We start from the raw sequence: 19,805 nt of genomic DNA, 5'->3' as shown, positions 1-19,805 counted from the left end.
CTAAACGCTCTTATATTAATTTACGGAGGGAGTAGATTATATTTTACTGTAGCTCCAAATACAGCTTATGGAACAACACCAGTGATCATCATGTCTTCCAAGGAAAGCATGTAGTAGTAACTAGGAAGCGACGGTATGAAAAGTTGTGAGCATACAAAGATGCAACGACATGCCTTGTGTTACGTACATATACTGGATAAAGTGTCCGAGAAAGTCGAGCTTGATTCCTCGTCCAACCTCATATCTCACAGCTCCAATGTTATTTTTCCATGCAAAAATCAATGCAATAGTAGGCACCACCAGTCTAGAAAGGAGAAGACTAAGAATTACTGTTATCTTCTGCAAGAATGGACACGCCTAGACGTGCGCAAGATACAGCGCCATGCCCATGCCACAGCAGAGCAGAGGAAACAGAGTAGCCTGAATGAAACACCTAAAAGCGTCCTCTTCTCGGCATAAGTGGATCGGCACAACACCTTGCTCGGCCTATGTGTGTGACAAGAGGACTTGCTAAGAGCAGAGCACAGGAGCACATAGGACAACTGTTTCAACACAAATACAGCTGAGGGAGTATATCATTTGGGACATTTGTATTTGCACCATCTTTCATATCAACATCATATACACTATATAAAGCTTACTACATACACATGGGGATGTGGTCATTCAACTTGGAACACATCAAAAAATTCGTTCCATGATACTTCACCTCAAAACGTCAAGAGTATCACAGCGTGCTTTCGTCAGAACAAAAACTGACGAATAATAACACATAGTAGCAGATATATGAATGAGTTCCATGGTGGATCTGCTCTGTTCAGAGCACAGTAATTCAACAAAACTTATTTTGGAACAAAGGGAAAGACAAATCAAGTGTTCAGCAAAAAAATGTCCATGAATGCAAATGGAGCTTAGGTCCCAACAAATGCAGGTAGCTACTGGGAACAGAATATAAGTGAATTAACAACAGCAGCCTAGGTATTCAGAGTTCCGACAGGGTTCTGAGCACTTTAATCCTCATCGGCGTCACCATCTTCGTTGCTCTTCTCCTCTTCACCGGCAACCGTCTCTTCATTGTCCTCTTCCTTTGGTTCCCCCGGAAAAGTAACTGCAGGATGGTTGGCATTGATATCCGCTTCTTTCCTGATGGCAGCAGCTGCAGCCTTGCATTCTGAAGGTGTTGCGTCTTCGTCATCAAGTAGTATGTGAGCTCGTTTGAGACATGAGAGATGATGGATGCCTAAATAGAATTTATTAGCTTTTGCAGCCGACACACTGAATGGCATTCTGCTAATTTCCTCAAGCTTGGGCGCAGACCCTTTCACGAACGAAACATATACTTGTTCAGCTCTGAAGGAAAGCACCTTCAGATTTGGGAAAGAAGTGGCTTGGACTGTACCAACAAACTTCTTTGATGGCCATAGTCGCAGGCGGAGTAAGGATGGGAGCTGCCCAAGGGTAAGCAGCCCATCTTCCGTCAGTTCAGTTAAGGAGATCAAGAGATCGGCAAGGTTAATGAGTTCTGGTGTAATCCACTTCGGAACGTTTGTAAACGAATCGCGGTTGGCCGCCCAAAAGCTTTGAAGAGAAGATGGCAGAGGGGACCAGGAATCTGAGAAGTCGAGGGAACCACCGTACGCATTTATAAGCAAAGAACGGAGTTTGCAGTTGCCAAGCTTGCAGAGTGAGGAGAGGAACGCCTCTTTCTCACATCTCTTGTCCTCGCAAGATACATTCCTACCAAGATTCACATTGAGTTCCTCCAAACTTGTCAGGTTCCCGAGATCCTCCAACACATCTGTTTCTTGCGAGGTAATAATAAATTTGGGCATCAGCTGTAAGTTCCTCATGCCCCCAATCCCGTTTGGTAGATGCTTGTTCAGATATCCGTTTAGGTGTTGTAGTTCAGTCAGCCTAGTAATTCCAGCAGGCAACTCTTCCACATCTGTATTCATAAACTCTAGGGTCTCTAGATTACCTAGCATCACGATCCCTGCTGGTAGCTTTGATATACCTGTGCCCCTAAAGCTGAGGTACTTTAGCTGGAATAATTTGTCCATGCCTTTCATGTCACAGTCCTTTAAATCCACACAACCTTCAAAATCCAGAACACGTAAAGCTTCAAACCGATCAAGACTGGGCAAGTGTGTGATGCAACATGATGGCATTACTATCAAAGTTCGAACATGGCTGAGATCTACATTTGCCAGTTCAGATGCAAGTTTCTTGTCAATGTGCTGGATTGATAGCCGCCGAATTGAATCTTGATGATTTAGCAAACTCGTTTGACCTCCACCTACCACAGTGGTAAAATTATCTTCAGCTGATTTTGAAATAATAATTTCTAACATCATGTCATGGACTCGGCAGGCACCGACCTTTCCATCATACCCAATGCCCACCGGTTGGACCATACTTTTGTTGATCAGCTCGTAGAAGTAATTCTCCGCGACCTCTTGCTTGCTCTGTCCACGCTCTTCAGAGATGAAGCCTTCTGCTATCCATCGCCTCACTAGCATATCTCTGTAAATCAAATGGTCTTCGGGAAACAAACTTAGGTACAACAAGCAAGTCTTGAGATGAGGTGCAAGATCATTATAGCTAAGAGATAGTATGCTACTCATGCCCTCTAGACTGTTAGTTTTCTCCAGTGCAGTACCAATTGACCTCTTAACCTTCTCCCATTCTTCCTTGATGGCTGGTCGGTTTGCTAGCAAACCAGATATGCTGATAATTGCCAATGGTAGGCCTCCACATTTCTTTAAAATTTTATTAGAAACTTCCTTCAACATTTCAGGGCAATCTTCCTCAGAGCGAAATAATCTTTTGAAAAACAATCTTCTAGAGTGGGGATCACTTAGGGCTTCCAATTCATACACACGGTCGTCAGCACTCAGACAACATGACTTTGCTACGTCAATGATGCGTGTAGTAGCTATAATTCTGCTAGAACAATCATTCTCTGGAAAAGCACACTTGATAGCGTGCCATGCTTGTGTAGACCATACATCATCAATGATGATGAGATACCTACAAAATCAGTAGATGATGTCAATTCATCAACCAATTATGATAAGGGATTCAGCTAGAAAGCTGAAACAGCTTCATGCATTTAACTGGACTAGTTAACAAGTGTATATATGACGCTTATTGCTTATGTTTTCATATACAATTTATTTTACATATGTAGCATGCCAACTTCATTGAGATTTATTTTACATATGTAGCATGCCAACTTCATGCATTTTTAACCTGCTGCAACTCAATTCTCGTTGCCAGATCACAAGCTGGAAATAATATTGTACATTTACCGGATGATAGATAAGTGGATGAAATATCAAGAACCATGCATGGATGGCACATCTGTTAAAAGAAATAATAAAGATCGACGTTACCTTTTATTTTGCAGTAGTACTCTTAGCTCTGAAATAGACTTCATTTCATCCCAATCAGTGGTATCGTCTTTTGTGGATCCACCTTGGCATGACACTTGAGAGATCACATCCTTGATAATTTTCTTTATATCTGGTTTTTGCGAGACCGACACGAAAGCCTTACAATCAAACTCCCCTTGAATCTCGCGGCAAACCTCATTTGCCAGCGTTGTTTTGCCCAAACCACCAAACCCAACAATAGACAAGACCTTGCAATGTTTGGGCGATGTGTTTGCTTCTTCCAACATCCACTTGGCAAGATGGTCTCTTGGACCGTCGATGCCCACAAGGTGTGCCTCATCAGCAAAAAGTGCGTGCAGGCGCGGATCCACGGCTGCAGGGCCAGCGGTGCTGGAAGGAGCATTATTCGGCAGCTTGTAACAATCCTTGAGCTCTTTCACTTGCCTGATGCGGTCCTTGAGGTCATGGATCTCGCCGGCGATTCCGTGCCTAGCTCCAAGCGTCTTGAGACGGCGAGCGGCCTTGCGGAACAACTCCTTGAAGCCGCCGTGGTCTGGGCTGTCGCCGAGGTGGTGGATGAACTTGTCGAAGACGTCCTCGGTGTCGTAGGCCAGCTCCCTGACCAGCGAGATCCAGGCCTTGACCTGGTCGCTCGGGTCGTCCAGCTTGGTGTACTCCTTGAGCGCGGCGTGCATGCTGGCGAGCTCGGATCTGAGGGAGCGGATCTCGCGGCGGACCCCTTTCAGCCGGCCGCACTCGTCGGCGAGCAAGGCCGTGAGCTTCCCGAGCAGGGGCCCAAAGGCGCCGTGCGCGGCGCTCACCACCGCCATGGATGGCGACGCTGCCCCCCTAGCTCACCACTGCATCTGCTGAGTGTTTGTGGTGCTGGGATTGGGAGTGGAGCAAAAGCGGATCGAGGAAGAGGATCGAGCAATGGATGTGGTGGGCGGCTGGATTCGCAAGATTTCGTGGTCCAGTGATGCTGCGCGTTTGGGAGGAGACGGCGGTGGAGGCGGAAGTGGGAGAGCGAGAAGGACAGCAAGGTGGCGGCGGCGGGGGAGCAGAGGAGGGGAGTGGTGAAGCTTGTTGACCCGGGTTTGGTCTTTCCAAGTCAGTCAACCCCGCAGCTTAATTTTGCTCAGAAACATTTTCGGCGGTCCCACCTTTGCCAAGTTTGGCTTGTGTTGGACATGCGCCCACCAGCTTAAATAACCGCGTTGGTTGACGGCAGTAAGCTTATCTCTTGTTGCATTAGGTTAATCAATTCTCCCTATGTGAATGAGACAAACTTGACACTACATTGTATTTCATCAATCGATGATTGTTCATCGAGTGTCAAGTTTGTCTCATTCATGTATGTTGATAGCCCAATGAAAGCGATTTTTAATTAGAAATAAATCGTTTAATATTTTTGTTTTTCTTCAGTTTTGTCGTTGCTCTATGTTTTTCCGTGCCGTCGGCCCGATGGTTTCAGTAGGGTTTGCGGCACCCACTGGGACCTCAATTGCATGCAGCGCGCATATCAACACTTAGCTCGCGGCTAGGATATCGGCTTCATACATACAAAACCCGACGAAAGAGGACATATTCGGCTAGTACGTGGATGATGAGAATGACAAAAGTTCGCTGTAGCCGGTGAACTTCATAGAGGCAATTCTTATAGCTAAGGACGAGTAGGTACTTAAAGATGGTCAAAAGAGGGTGGAAGAGTAGGAGAGAAGCAGCCGAAGCCACCATGCATCACCTGAATCCATTGAACTTCACTTACCCCAATCCGAATTGACCAGAGTCGAGGGCTACGAGGCTGTTTGGTTCTAGGGCTAACAATGCCACACTTTTCCATACAATGTTGCCACACTTGCCTAAGGTTGGTTTTTCAAAATGAGAGTCACAAGTTGGCAAGCCTAAAGGAATCTTGCCACACTATTTGAGTGTGTGTGATGTGGGACTCTAGTGTGGCTTGCCTAAGTTGTGGCTTGAACCAAATACCCACCCAAGTTGGTCAAGCTTGCCTAACTTTAAGTGTGGCAACCTTAGGCAAACTTAGTCTCAAACCAAACAGCCCCTACATGTTTTGGCCATAGATTTTTGATTTTAACAAAACACACACACACATATATGATGAGTTTCATGCAGGCGAAACTAGGTAAAGACTCCAATTGTCACTACTTTGCCAAGTTCCCAAAAAAAAAGAACTTGGCACAAGATGATTCCTTCGCCGCCAACCTGCCAACAACAAGCTTGTAGTAGTAAGTTTAGTCCCACCTCGCGTGCGCGAGGTGGGATGCGGCCTGCTTAAATAGTTGTGCCGTATAAATGATGCAAGCTTGAGTCATCATTGCACACTTTATGGAAGATATGATTGCGATAATGAATCTTCTTTGCTTATATTTGTAGAGATGATTCATTGTCATAGATTGTATCCCACACAAAATGAGCATTAATGGCTACTCAGCTCTTTTTTGAATCATTTCATCTCAAGCTCCATCGGTCCATACCGCCCGTCAGGGTCGCTTTTTTTTTACCGGGGCAGGGTTTGAGGCGCCCATTGACACTAGCCCTTATAGTACAGGATGGAGGGAGTATGTGTCATGTGTGCTAGGCACCATTCGGTCCTGGCAACTTTGCCTTGAACTTGACCATAAAGAAAAGGAAAAGTGTCTAGAGTTCTACATACATGTTTCTGCCTATTAACGACACATAACAAAAGAAAAATATAGAATTGGTTTTACAATAATAATGAAAAACGGCGCAGCAAGGCGCGCATCACCTTCTAGTTGGTATGAATTCCCCATGATCGTTCACATATCCTAATACGCTCTATTGCTTCCCATCTCGAATGTATGGGATAAACGGTAAATTTGAAAACACTAAAAAAAACTGATTTTCTTTTTTCACCTGCAGCACTATTGCTTTAAGTGTTCTATTTACGTTCATTTTTTTTCTGAAGCAATGACTGCTTTTGATTAGATAAAAAATATTTTTTGTGGGAAAAAATAAAATAAAATTAATGTTAAAAAAATTGCATTTTGAGTAGAGCACCGACTTTGTTTTTCAGTCCATAGCACCACGAATGTCATTTCTGCATGAAAAATGCAGGTATGTAGAATACTCTAACATGTCCACTGCAAACATAATTCAAATATTTTTGAATTACTTTAATATACATTTTAAATTTTACTCTTCAAAACAAATGTGCCCCAGCAGTTAAACAAAGGAAGTGACAGGGAAGCAGAGCATTTTTTCAATAATTCCAACTCTACCCTCCCCTGCATCATTCTCATCTCTGCTCAACGAACTTGGCGCCACCGGTATAAATTCCACTCCAAGTCCATCTCTGATCCCAGTAGCACGGCCCCTTCTTCTCCGTCTTGTACATCTACGTCGCCCCGGCTAACCACCGGCGTCGTCAACGTCCTGGCTCGCCGTGCCATGACCACACAGCAAAACCACCACCGAGCAGCAGCGGAAGAATTCCCACTGCACTCGCCTGCCTCCTCCACCGGCTCCGCGGACTCCGCGCCATGGCACCACCGGCTCTGGTTAGTTGTTCAAATTTTAGTCCTCGTGGACGCGGCACTTGGGCGGATGCCATCCCTTTTTCTTTGAGTTTGTCATCCAGGCTCCCATCCTTCTCGTGTTCGTCCGTCTGGACGTAGTCGACACGGCTTCGGCATAGATTTCTGTCGTATCCTTGGGATGGCGAGGTTAGGATTTGTCGTCATGTGGCGAGATTTTGTGTCAGATGTTTCAGATTTATTGAAGGGTTATACATCAACAACTGCGTCTCCAATGCTCTCGTCCTTAGGGGCACGTGCATGAAGACTTTCCAGCTGTCGCCGATAAGGTCAAACTAGCTCCAGTAAGAGAGCGGCGACACTGCTCATTTTATTGGCAGTAGTGGTCATTTGACAGTCTCGGAATCTCAATATTATTTTTATTATGTTTGAGATGTTTTTGTGAACTTTTATAATAGTTATAATCATTTTTGAAAGAAAAAAAATGAATGGTTCACCTAATACTCGGGAAGGCTCCTGCCTCACGTATATGACACAGGCGCCAAGTTTGAATCTCTCTACCAGAAGGGAGACAAAAAAAAAGGTACTACAATGATTTTTTTGGTTGACGGCTGAAGTGGAATGAAGCGTTCTTGCGTGGATGCTGACGTGGCATAGAAAGGATGAAATGCATGCATGTGCTGAACTGCTGATTGACCAGGTCAAGAGTCCAAACATGCATCCATGCAAGGTTGGTAGCACTCACTCACGTGCAATTATAAACACAAGAATAAGATAAACATACCACTAGTCCAATTGATGATCCAACCGAAACGAGTCGATAATTCAATCGATGCCACTGCAATGGGTCTGGTTAGTTTGTTTTGCTTCCACCGGCACCGCACTCAAGAGGTTAATTGATATTCTAACCTTAGTTATTAGTATGCTCTGAAGATATGGGCCGCGGTAGCACGCTGGCGCGGCTGTCAGGCTCTCAACCCTGCTGGATGGAGCACGGCCCCCTCGCATCAAGCGAGAATCAAGCAGATTGCCCAGAAAGCACAGCCGGGGAGTGAAAGGCAAGCGGTCCGATCAACGATCATCCTGGTATGTTGGGAGATCTGGCAGGAAAGAAACAGCTGCACTTTCCGCGGCAAGGAAGCAAACCCAACTGAAGTCACTGCAAAAATTCAGGCCACCATCGAGCTCTGGCGCCTTGCAGGAGCAAAACCCTTTGAGCGCCCCTTTGGGGGAAATGTCATGAGAGGATAGGCCACGATGACCTCGGCTTGTATCTTTGTTTCTTTCATTCACCGATCACTTGATCTTTTTTTTTTTGCGGGGACACCGATCACTTGATCAACCATGTTTTCCGCTCCCTTCTTCTAAATCAATGAAAAGCCAGCATGAAGCTGGATCTTTCAAAAAAAAACAAGACCTGTGGTTTTATGGTTTAATTTGTTTTGTTGATTTTAAAAGAGGATAACACCAACCTCTGCCTCGATTAATGCATCCAACAATAATGCAGTTCGCGTGTCTCATGTCGATTTTTCGGTTAATGCATCCAACAATAATGTAGTTCGCGCTTCTCATGTTGATTTTTCAATTAATGCATCCAACAATAATGCATTTCGTGTGTCTCACGTTGGTTTTTTTCGATTAACGCAGTTCGCGTGTCGCATGATCAGATCGTCACGAGCTGTGTAAGCCAGCTTGATGGATTTTAAACAGTAACGCACGTCTAGCCGCGAATTTCCGTACGTGAACCTCTAGTAGCTAGCTAGACTTGCTTCGATTGATCAACTTTTATGGCGCCGTTGGGGGAGCACTGTCGACTCCATGCAATGTGCGCTCACCGATTCAGTGGTTTCAGTGGATAGCAACAAGAAAATTCGGAGGACAATTTTTTTTTTTGGAAGTTGTGCTAACCTTTACCTCCCCTCCCGCGCGCGCGGGGGGGAGGGACCCTAGCCGCCACGTCCTTCGACCCCGCCCCCCGCCGCCGCCGGCGAGCTCCGTCGGGCAAGGCGCGGCGGCGGCGGGGCCCTTCTTCCCCCTCCGCTTGTAGGGCGCCTGCGCGGGGCGGCTCCTTCGAATGGCGGCGCTGGGCGTCCGCAGGATCCAGCAGTGCGGCGGCGGCCTCGCGGGGCGGCGGGGTGTCCTGCTGGTGGCGGCGCGCCTGCGTCGTCCTTGGTTGGCGTGCCGCGGGGCGACTGCGGTGCTCCTGTCTTGGGAGGTGCCGCGCAACCGGTCTCTTGCTGAATCCGGCCGGATCAGGCGTTGTGGGTCGGTGTTTGACACAAAAAGGAAAGAACTCGCTCATACAAAAAGAATAGGGGGTTTCGTATAAGCGTCTCCCTTGACCCGGGGTACAAACTGTTGCGGGCGTGCCAGTGTACAATGTACACAAATACAAGAAGAAGAAAAGAAAAAGAAAGTGGGGCCTGCCGGCGCGGCCAAAGTGATCAAGCGATCGGGTCTCCTAGTTTCCGGGGGCCTCGGAAAGCCTCCGGTTAATTACTCCCGCGGATAGTACCACGGGATACCTCCGATTAAGCTGCGTAGTCGTCGTCTTCGGTCTTCGCTTCGCGGTCCTCATGCATGATGGTGGTTTGTGTGTGGCGGCGGCAGTGTCCGTGTATAGAGTGGTACACGCGCCGTCGAAAACGTGGCCTTTGTTCCGGCCACGCCCGCCTACGCCATCTTGCCTCATCGGCCTTGAGCAGCGTCGATGTGGTTGTTGGAGTAGCATGCATGGTTGGGCTTGGCTTGGACGTCATCGATGACTTTGTAGATTCGCCGGATGTGCGAGGGGTATGCCCCGCGAGATTAGATGTCGAATAGAGAAGAAGGAATGGATGGACGTGCGACACATGGTGTGCACACATCTGTCGATGACCGCATACACCGCCGCCAGTGGCGGAGGAAGTCGCCACCTTGCACCGCTCGCCACGTGTGACACGTGTTCGTGCCGACGAAGGGGGAGGCTGCGAGATACGCCTAAGCGTGTCCCGACCGTAGCAGAATGTTGTCTCCGCCGCCATAGCTACGACGAGTCATCGTGACTCGTCAAGCGCCGCGCCGCCTCCATGGTTATGACGAGGAGAGGTGACTCATCGAGCGCCGCTCTGCCGCCATGGTTACGACGAGGAGAGGTGACTTGTCGAGCGCCGCTCCGCCGCCGACGCGTCGAACGGACCATGTCGCCGAGTCCCGGCCAGCCCATGGCGCCTCCATGGACCGGCAAGACAACGGCGAAGGAGACCTCGCGATGCGGCGGAGCCTCGCCCAGGCGCCGCCGAGGGTGTAGGTAGAAGGGGTGGCGCCCTAGATGGCGCCGAGTCGAACGATGCGTGTCGACGAGTCCAGACACGATGGTGTTGCCGGCAGGCTGGACAGCGGAGGGTGCGCCAACGACCGTGCATGGTCGACGGCCCTTGTACTTCGTCATCACGAGCGGCAGGCACGCCGGAGGCCGCGCACACACGGTGGTCCGGCTCATCGTCGCCGGTGGAGAGTTCACCGAGGGCGCCTATCCCCAGCACGTCATCGCCGTGAGCGGCTGGCACGCTGGAGGCCGCGCACACAAGGCGGTCCCGGCTCATCGTCGTCGGTAGAGAGTGCGCCGGGGGCGCCCAGCCCCGGCACGTCATTGCCGTGGGCGGGAGTCGCGCTGGAGGCCGCTCACACACGGCGGTCCTGGCTCGTCATCACCGGTGGAGAGTGCGCCGGGGGACGTGCACAAGCGACAGCCCCGGGGTGGCGTCGTCATCGCGAGCGGCGGGCCCGCCGGAGGCTGCGCAGAAATGGCGGTCCCGGCTCGTCGTCGCCCGGTGGAGAGTGCGCCGGGGTCATGTGTAGGCGGCAGCCCCGGGACGGCATCATCGTCTTCAATGAGATGAGATGGAGCCGACGGCCCACCTCGACTCTGGCCGTCCGGGCCCAGCTCCGGTCACGGCCATGGAGTGGGATGCAGAGCGAGGAAAGATATTGGACGAGAGGGAGAGATCAGTTCCGGTCCTCACCTTGCGAGAAAAGGATCGGCATGGTTGCCTCGTCGCTGATGCACGCGCTCCTCGCGTACGGCGCCGGCTAGGCTACCTCCCTCCCGGCCGTCTACTCCGGAAGACAGCCGAGCTCGCGTCGATCTCCCGGCTGGTGCGTGATGCTCTTTTTATGATGGTTGAGGCGTGCTGCGATGGATGGATCTCCCGGCGACTCCTGCGTGTGCTTCCTGCCGTGCGTGAGTCCCCCCTGTATGGATGTGGTGGTATTTATAGGCAGATGGAAAGAGCTGAGGGCGCTCGCGGTGTTGGCCATTCGACCGGCCCGATCTTCCCGTTCAAGAAAAATGTTCAAGTTATCCTATATCAGCTCCGTGGTGTTTATCTCTTCTGATCATCTTGGCGTACACGCCGGTCTACGAGCGAAACACACGTATTTGAGTACGCGCCTCCTTACCGGCCGGTATGCGGGTATTCGGGTACGTATCTGTACACCAACATACCGATCACACTCGCGTCGACCGGGCCGTGCGCGCACGCGTTGGCCGCAAAGTCTTGCGCCAAGCCTGTCACGTGCATGTGCCATGCTAATGCACACAAGTGCTAGTACGTGGGACGCTTTGCCATTGATCTTGTACGTGCCCAGCCATGCATAGTCCATGCAGTTCAATTGCACCCTACATAAACATACATAGCAACTTGGGCTAGCCAGTAATATACTGCTGATTAGTCAGCCGGCTGCTAACACATTTTCAAGTACTGTATTTGTTTAATTGTGCCGGTGTGAGCATAGCACCGTATATATGTGTGGGCATCTTTGGAACGCACGCATATGACTATGGACAGTTCCTTGCTCCATGTATATTTTATACCTATACGTTGCAACTTTATCATCGAACAGTCGGCCGACGGCGAGTTGCTCTGGTGGTGCGTGCCCGGCAGCTCTGGCGCTTGAAGCTTGCCGGGCGACGCCGGTAGGGCAGCGGCCGGGCGTGACCGCTGCTCCGGCCATGGGCGGCAGCGTGGGAAGGTCCGGCGGTGGTGGCCTCCCGGTGTTGTGGCGGCTTCACGGTGGTTCGACAGTTCTGCCCGCGGCAGCGGCCAGCTTCTCCGGCATCGGCTCGTCTGGGTTCGAACCGTCTCGACCTTCGTCCCATCTCTTCGTCGCCCGGGCGCTACTCCCATCAAAAGGCTGATCCTCTCCCAGCTGCGGTCTACTGCTCGTCTCGCGCCCGGTGGTGCAGGACCGAGCCCGTCTCGCGCACGGTGCAGCAGGACCGAGCTCGTCTCGCGCACGGTGCAGCAGGACTGACCTCGTCCCCCTCTCGGTGCTGCAGGACCGAGCTCGTCTCGCGCTTGGGGCAGCGGGACGGGTCGGTGGATGACAGTTCTGGCCGGCCTATTGGGTCTCGACACTGGGGGTCGCCCAGGGGTGCGAAAGGTGGGACCTTTCCGCTTGTTTCTTTCGTTGGGGTTGTGGCGGGTCTCGGGTGAGGTGGTGTCAAGGTCTTGTATGCTGGGGTGGCGGCCGTGGTGGTGGTAGCACGGTGCTCTTGGGCAGAGCCCATGCCTTGGTGCTACCCGGTCACCATGGCGTGTGGGCGGCGTGGTTGCCGGGGTGTGGCGTTCAGTGGTGGTGAGTGTTGGCCGAGGTGAAAACATGTTATATTTTCGAACGGACCGGCGGCGGCGAAGATCGTTCCCTTCTTGAAGGCGTCGTCACAGCTCTCATTTTCCGTCACGTGGCTCCAGGGAAAACTCTGATCCTTGGATCGGGCGGTGGCGGTGCTCCGGTGTCGTACCCTTCCTGAAGGCGCCGTCTTGGAGCACATGGTTCATCATATGTAGCTTCATCTCTTCGTGGTGGTAGTGCTAGGGGTGGTGTTGTTGCGCTCAGCGCTTGTGTATCCTGCCTTGGGTGTGTGCGTGTATTGCGGTGGCGTGTGTTTGTACTTTATACCGAGTGCTTGTTGATCGGTACTTTATATATAAAGTGAGGCGAAAGCCCTTTTCGGCAAAGTTGTGCTAACCAAAGACAATCTCGTCTGTCAAAATTGGCAAGTAAGTAAGAAGTGCAGTATCTGTATTTATAAGAGACGATCAAAACACTTCTTTTTCCAATGCAAGGTTGCGCGTTCCACATGATTAGTAATCCAAATAGTGTCCAATTTATATCCGTCCACAAGTGTTATCAATATTTTTAATTATTGGTTGGACGGAATTTCAAATAGGTTCAAATGCTAATTTGGCTGGGAGCATATGGCTTGTTATGGCACTATTAGAAATGATTTGGTTTTCGAGGGCAAAAATGCCTCTCCTTTACTGCTTATTTTCTGCTGTATGCACTCACTTCATAAGTGGTCTATGTTACACACAACGTTGTATCAACAGTTGTTCAAGGCGGTGTGTATGCGGTTGGAGCGGGTGGTCAGGGAGGTCTTTATCCAGCATGGGTGGCAGCATAATCTCCGGATTAGTGCACCACCGCCTTCGACATAGGCATAGTGTCGATCATCCACTAGTAGAAAAAGAGGCTTCCATACGCCCCCATTAGTCCCCAAAACAATCGAACCGCGACAAAAGGGGTCTTTAGTCGCGGTTCGGGAGGAGACCCGCGACCAACTATCTGGGCCCAGCGCGCTCGGTCGACAGCTGGCGGACGGGAGGGGCTTTAGTCCCGGTTGGCCTGGCCAACCGGGACTAAAGGTCCCCGAAGGCCTTTAGTCGCGGTTGGCCAGGCCAACCGGGACTAAAGGCCCATCCCTATATATAGGACTCAGCTCACTTCACTTCACTCAGCTCACTTCACAATTTTCAGAAGGGGGTGGTGGGTTTGCTTTTGGTTCCTCCTATGCACACAAGGTGTTCGATGAAATGCCCGAGAGCCTGAAACAAACATGATATGAAGTGTCCGAGCCACACTTGAGCTTTCTCATTTATTTTTCCTCCGCGATCACGGTTAGCAACTTGAACCTTTCATGTGTCATTGATAAAATATGCATGTGTGTAGTTCATTGTTTAATTTGTATTATTTCTAGCTAGTTAGTTTAACAAATGCATGATGGTTAATTATATACTTTATATAATAATAATGCAGATGAATCGGCAATGGATGTACGGTCCCCGACTCTCCGGCGAGTTCACTACGGGTTTGAAAGATTTCCTCGTAGTGGCAAATGCGAACAAGCAGCAAGGTTTTATTATATGTCCATGTGCTGTCTGTAAGAATCAGAAGGGTTACTCCTCCTCAAGAGACGTTCACATGCACCTGCTTCGGCACGGTTTCATGCGAAGCTATAATTGTTGGACCAAGCATGGAGAAAGAGGGGTTAGAATGGAAGAAGATGAAGAAGGGGATGATATCGATGACAACTATCATGATCATTTCGGTGATACTTTCATGGAGGATGATGCTGAAGGTGGGGAAGGGTTAGGTGAAGGTGAAGAAGAGGCACATGATGAGCCCGCTGATGATCTTGGTCGGACCATTGCTGATGCACGGAGACGCTGCGAAACTGACAAGGATAGGGAGAATTTGGATCGCATGTTAGAGGATCACAAAAAGTCGTTGTATCCAGGATGCGATAATAGTCTGAAAAAGCTGGGCTGCACACTGGATTTGCTAAAATGGAAGGCACAGGAAGGTGTAGGTGACTCATCATTTGAAAATTTGCTGAAAATGTTGAAGAATATGTTTCCGAAGAATAACGAGTTGCCCGCCAGTACGTACGAAGCAAAGAAGGTTGTCTGCCCTCTAGGTTTAGAGGTTCTGAAGATACATGCATGCATTAACGACTGCATCCTCTACCGCGGTGAATACGAGAATTTGAATGAATGCCCTGTATGCACTGCATTGCGTTATAAGATCAGAGGCGATGACCCTGGTGACGATGTTGAGGGCGAGAAACCCAGGAAGAGGGTTCCCGCCAAGGTGATGTGGTATGCTCCTATAATACCACGGTTGAAACGTCTGTTCATGAACAAAAAGCATGCCAAGTCGTTGCGATGGCACAAAGAGGACCGTAAGTCCGACGGGGAGTTGAGACACCCCGCTGATGGAACGCAATGGAGAAAGATCGACAGAGTGTTCAAAGATTTTGCAGCTGACGCAAGGAACATAAGATTTGGTCTAAGTACTGATGGCATGAATCCTTTTGGCGAGCAGAGCTCCAGCCATAGCACCTGGCCCGTGACTCTATGCATCTACAACCTTCCTCCTTGGTTGTGCATGAAGCGGAAGTTCATTATGATGCCAGTGCTCATCCAAGGTCCAAAGCAACCCGGGAACGACATCGATGTGTACCTAAGGCCATTAGTTGATGAACTTTTACAGTTGTGGGCCAGACCTGGTGTACGTGTCTGGGATGAGCACAAAGGAGAGGAATTTGACCTACGAGCGTTGCTTTTTGTAACCATCAACGATTGGCCTGCTCTCAGTAACCTTTCGGGACAGACAAATAAGGGATACAATGCATGCACGCACTGCTTACATGAGACTGAAAGTGTACGTTTGGTTAATTGTAAGAAGAACGTGTACCTGGGTCATCGTCGATTTCTTCCCCGAAATCATAACGTAAGAAAGAAAGGCAAGCATTTCAACGGTAAGGCAGATCACCGGCCGAAGCCTGCGGAACGTACTGGTGCTGAGATATTTGATATGGTCAAGGATTTGAAAGTCATCTTTGGAAAGGGTCCTGGCGGACAATCAGTTCCGCGGGGAGTTGACGGGCACGCACCCATGTGGAAGAAGAAATCTATATTTTGGGAGCTAGAATATTGGAAAGTCCTAGATGTCCGCTCTGCAATCGACGTGATGCATGTTACGAAGAATATTTGCATGAACCTGCTAAGCTTCTTGGGCGTGTATGGGAAGACAAATGATACAAAGGAAGCACGGCAGGACCAGCAACTTTTGAAAGACCCAGATGACCGGCATCCGGAATGGTTTCAAGGTCGTGCCAGCTACGCTCTTACCAAAGAAGAGAAGGTCATTTTTTTTGAATGCCTGAGCAGTATGAAGGTCCCGTCTGGCTCGTCGAATATAAAGGGAATAATAAACATGGCGGAGAAAAAGTTCCAAAACCTGAAGTCTCACGACTGCCACATGATTATGACGCAATTGCTTCCGATTGCTTTGAGGGGGCTCCTACCGGAAAATGTTCGAGTAGCCATTGTGAAGCTATGTGCATTCCTCAATGCAATCTCTCAGAAGGTAATCAATCCAGAAGATCTACCACGGTTACAGAACGATGTGGTCCAATGCCTTGTTAGTTTCGAGTTGGTGTTCCCACCATCCTTCTTCGATATTATGACGCACCTCCTGCTCCACCTAGTCGAAGAGATTTCCATTCTCGGTCCTGTATTTCTACACAATATGTTCCCCTTTGAGAGGTTCATGGGAGTATTAAAGAAATATGTTCGTAACCGTGCTAGGCCAGAAGGAAGCATCGTCAAGGGCTATGGAAATGAGGAGGTAATTGAGTTCTGTATTGACTATGTTCCTGACCTTAAGCCGATTGGTATTCCTCAATCGCGGCACGAGGGGAGACTAAGTGGAAAAGGCAAGATCGGAAGGAAATCCACGATATGTATGGACGGTCATTCTATGACTGAAGCACACCACACAGTTCTGCAAAATTCCAGCTTGGTGGCTCCGTACTTCGAGCAACACAAGAATATTTTACGCTCGGACAACCCGGGGAAGCCTGAATCCTGGATTAGAAAGGCCCACATGGAGACTTTCGGCAGTTGGTTGCGAAAACATTTAATGAATGACAATGATGATGTTGGAGATCAGCTGTACATGTTGGCCAAGAAACCATCTTCGACTATAACGATTTTCCAAGGGTACGAGATAAATGGGAATACATTTTACACCATCGCCCAAGATAAAAAGAGCACCAACCAAAACAGTGGTGTCCGCTTTGATGCAGCAACCGAGAATGGGCGAAAGGTCACATATTATGGTTACATAGAGGAGATATGGGAACTTGACTATGGACCCTCCTTTAAGGTCCCTTTGTTCTGGTGCAAATGGTTCAAGCTAACAGGAGGTGGGGTAAAGGTGGACGAGCAATACGGAATGACAATGGTGGATTTCAACAACCTTGGTTACCTTGACGAACCATTCGTCCTTGCCAAAGATGTCGCTCAGGTTTTTTATTTGAAGGACATGAGTAGCAAACCGAGGAAACGGAAAGATAAGAAAACGATCAGTACATCATGAGATGATCCAAAGCGCCACATTGTTCTTTCAGGGAAAAGAAACATCGTGGGAGTGGAGGACAAGACAGACATGTCAGAAGATTATAATATGTTTGGTGAAATTCCGCCCTTCAAAGTGAACACTGACCCAAGCATTAAGTTAAATGATGAGGATGCTCCATGGATACGGCACAATCGTAAGCAAGCAGGGACACAAGGGAAGAATTGATGTGTAATAATTTATTGTACCAAACTTTGTTGAATGGATCATGTGAATTAAAACGTACGATGGCGAATCCGGATGATTTGTATTTGGTCGATGAACTGAATGATGTATCAAACCTTTTGTCAAACCTTCAAGGGATCGATGAACTGAATTTTTTGATATATTATTTGTATTTTTAAGATTTTAAAATGAATTAGTTTTATTTTTCTGATTTTTTTGATATATTATTTGTATTTTAAGATTTTAAAATGAATTAGTTTTATTTTTCTGATTTTTTTGATATATAATTGTATTTTTAAGATTTTAAAATGAATTAGTTTTATTTTTCTGATTTTTTTGATATATTATTTGTATTTTTAAGATTTTAAAATGAATTAGTTTTATTTTTCTGATTTTTTTGATATATAATTGTATTTTTAAGATTTTAAAATGAATTAGTTTTATTTTTCTAAATTTTTTGATATATTATTTGTATTTTCAAGATTTTAAAATGAATTAGTTTTATTTTTCTGATTTTTTTGATATATTATTTGTATTTTTAAGATTTTAAAATGAATTAGTTTTATTTTTCTGATTTTTTTGATATATAATTGTATTTTTAAGATTTTAAAATGAATTAGTTTTATTTTTCTGATTTTTTTGATATATTATTTGTATTTTCAAGATTTTAAAATGAATTAGTTTTATTTTTCTGATTTTTTTTAATATATAATTGTATTTTTAAGATTTTAAATGAATTAGTTTTATTTTATATGAAAAAGACCTTTAGTCGTGGTTGGGGAGGCGGACCGCGACTAAAGGTACCCTTTAGTCGCGGTTGGTGTCCCCAACCGCGACTAAAGGCTCTTTCTGCGCGGGAACGAAAGCGGCGCCAAAACCCTTTAGTCGCGGTCCGCCTCCCCAACCGGGACTAAAGGTCTGTCTATATATACATCACTTAGCAGTTTCCGCCACCTCCCATTCTCCTCTCGACGCCGAAGCCCTGCCCCGACGCCGACGCCGACGCCCTGCCCCGACGCCGACGCCCTGCCCCCAGTGAGCTCCGCCGCCCCCCACTTCCCCTGCCCTGCGCGCCGCCGCCGCCGCCCCCAGTGAGCGCCGCCGCCGCCCGTGCCCTGCCCTAGCGCGCCGCCGCCGCCGCCGCCCCTGCCCTGCCCTTGCCCGCCGCCCGCCGCCCCTGGCCCTGCCCCTGCCCGCCGCCCGCCGCCCGCTGCCCCTGCCAAAGAAACCAAAAAGAAAAAGGAAGAAGAAGAAAGAAAAAGGAAGAAGAAGAAGAAAGAAAAAGGAAGAAGAAGGAAAATGTTAATGTTAAATGTTAAATGAAGAAAGAAACCAAAAAGAAAAAGGAAGAAGAAGAAAGAAAAAGGAAGAAGAAGAAAGAAAAAGGAAGAAGAAGGAAAATGTTAATGTTAAATGTTAAATGAAGAAAGAAACCAAAAAAAAAAGGAAGAAGAAGAAAGAAAAGGAAGAAGAAGAAAGAAAAAGGAAGAAGAAGGAAAATGTTAATGTTAAATGTTAAATGAAGAAAGAAACCAAAAAGAAAAAGGAAGAAGAAGAAAGAAAAAGGAAGAAGAAGAAAGAAAAAGGAAGAAGAAGGAAAATGTTAATGTTAAATGTTAAATGAAGAAAGAAACCAAAAAGAAAAAGGAAGAAGAAGAAAGAAAAAGGAAGAAGAAGAAAGAAACCAAATGAAAATGTTAAATGTTAAATGAAGAAAAAAGGAAGAAGAAACAAAAAAGGAAGAAGAAAGAAAAAAGGAAGAAAATGTTAAATGTTAAATGTTAAATGAAGAAAAAAAGAAGAAAAAAGGAAGAAGAAAGAAACCAAATGAAAACCAAAAAGAAAAACAAAGAAAACAAAACAAAAGAAACCAATGCAAAAGAAACCAAAACAGAAGAAAAGGAAAAACAAAATAAGAAAATGTTAAATGTTAAATGAAGAAAAAAAGAAGAAAAAAGGAAGAAGAAAGAAACCAAATGAAAACCAAAAAGGAAAACAAAGAAAACAAAACAAAAGAAACCAATGCAAAAGATACCAAAACAGAAGAAAAGGAAAAACAAAATAACAAAAGGAAGAAGAAAAGGAAGAAGAAAAGGAAAAAGAAAAGGAAGAAGAAAAGGAAAAAGAAAAGGAAGAAGAAAAGGAAAAAGAAAAGGAAAAAGAAAAGGAAAAGCAAAATACTTGGCAGTGCTCAATAATCTTACTTTTTAATTCCTCCTCCTCTATGTCCCCTTAATCTTATTTTTTAATTCCTTTATACTTAAAGAATTTTTACTACATGCAGGAGTGACATATGGCGGACGATAGAGCCGAGCCGCTTAGGGATCCGGAGGCTGAACGTTATTTAATGGGCATCATCAACAACGAGATTCCTTATGTGCCGGGCTCAGAATATGAGCAAGAAGAGGATGTAGTCTCTTCTTTTCTGAACCTTGACAGTGATCAAGAAGGGGATAATCAAGAAGGTGAAGGAACGGAC

General features: G+C 47.3%; 1 protein-coding gene across 1 annotated transcript; it reads right to left on the bottom strand.

The window, feature by feature from the left end:
* Positions 1 to 689: 689 nt before the first annotated feature.
* LOC109766317 (disease resistance protein RGA5) lies at positions 690 to 4,494 on the bottom strand. The gene is made up of 2 exons (XM_020325082.4): positions 3,396 to 4,494; positions 690 to 3,030 (listed from the first exon to the last, which is right to left on the bottom strand). Exons 1-2 carry the CDS (start codon positions 4,223 to 4,225, stop codon positions 1,011 to 1,013), a joined length of 2,850 nt encoding a protein of 949 aa, XP_020180671.1. The 5' UTR covers positions 4,226 to 4,494; the 3' UTR covers positions 690 to 1,010.
* Positions 4,495 to 19,805: the final 15,311 nt, after the last annotated feature.

Source organism: Aegilops tauschii, chromosome 5 (assembly GCF_002575655.3).
Source record: "Aegilops tauschii subsp. strangulata cultivar AL8/78 chromosome 5, Aet v6.0, whole genome shotgun sequence".
Classification (NCBI taxonomy): Eukaryota; Viridiplantae; Streptophyta; class Magnoliopsida; order Poales; family Poaceae; genus Aegilops; species Aegilops tauschii.
This window is presented reverse-complemented; position numbering and strand designations above follow the sequence as displayed.

Excerpts from the sequence above, each read along its gene's own strand:
- LOC109766317 (XM_020325082.4), bottom strand. The coding sequence starts at position 4,225 with ATGGCGGTGGTGAGCGCCGCGCACGGCGCCTTTGGGCCCCTGCTCGGG. Across the intron at positions 3,031-3,395 it reads GTACTACTGCAAAATAAAAG|GTATCTCATCATCATTGATG; the intron begins GTAACGTCGATC and ends CTGATTTTGTAG.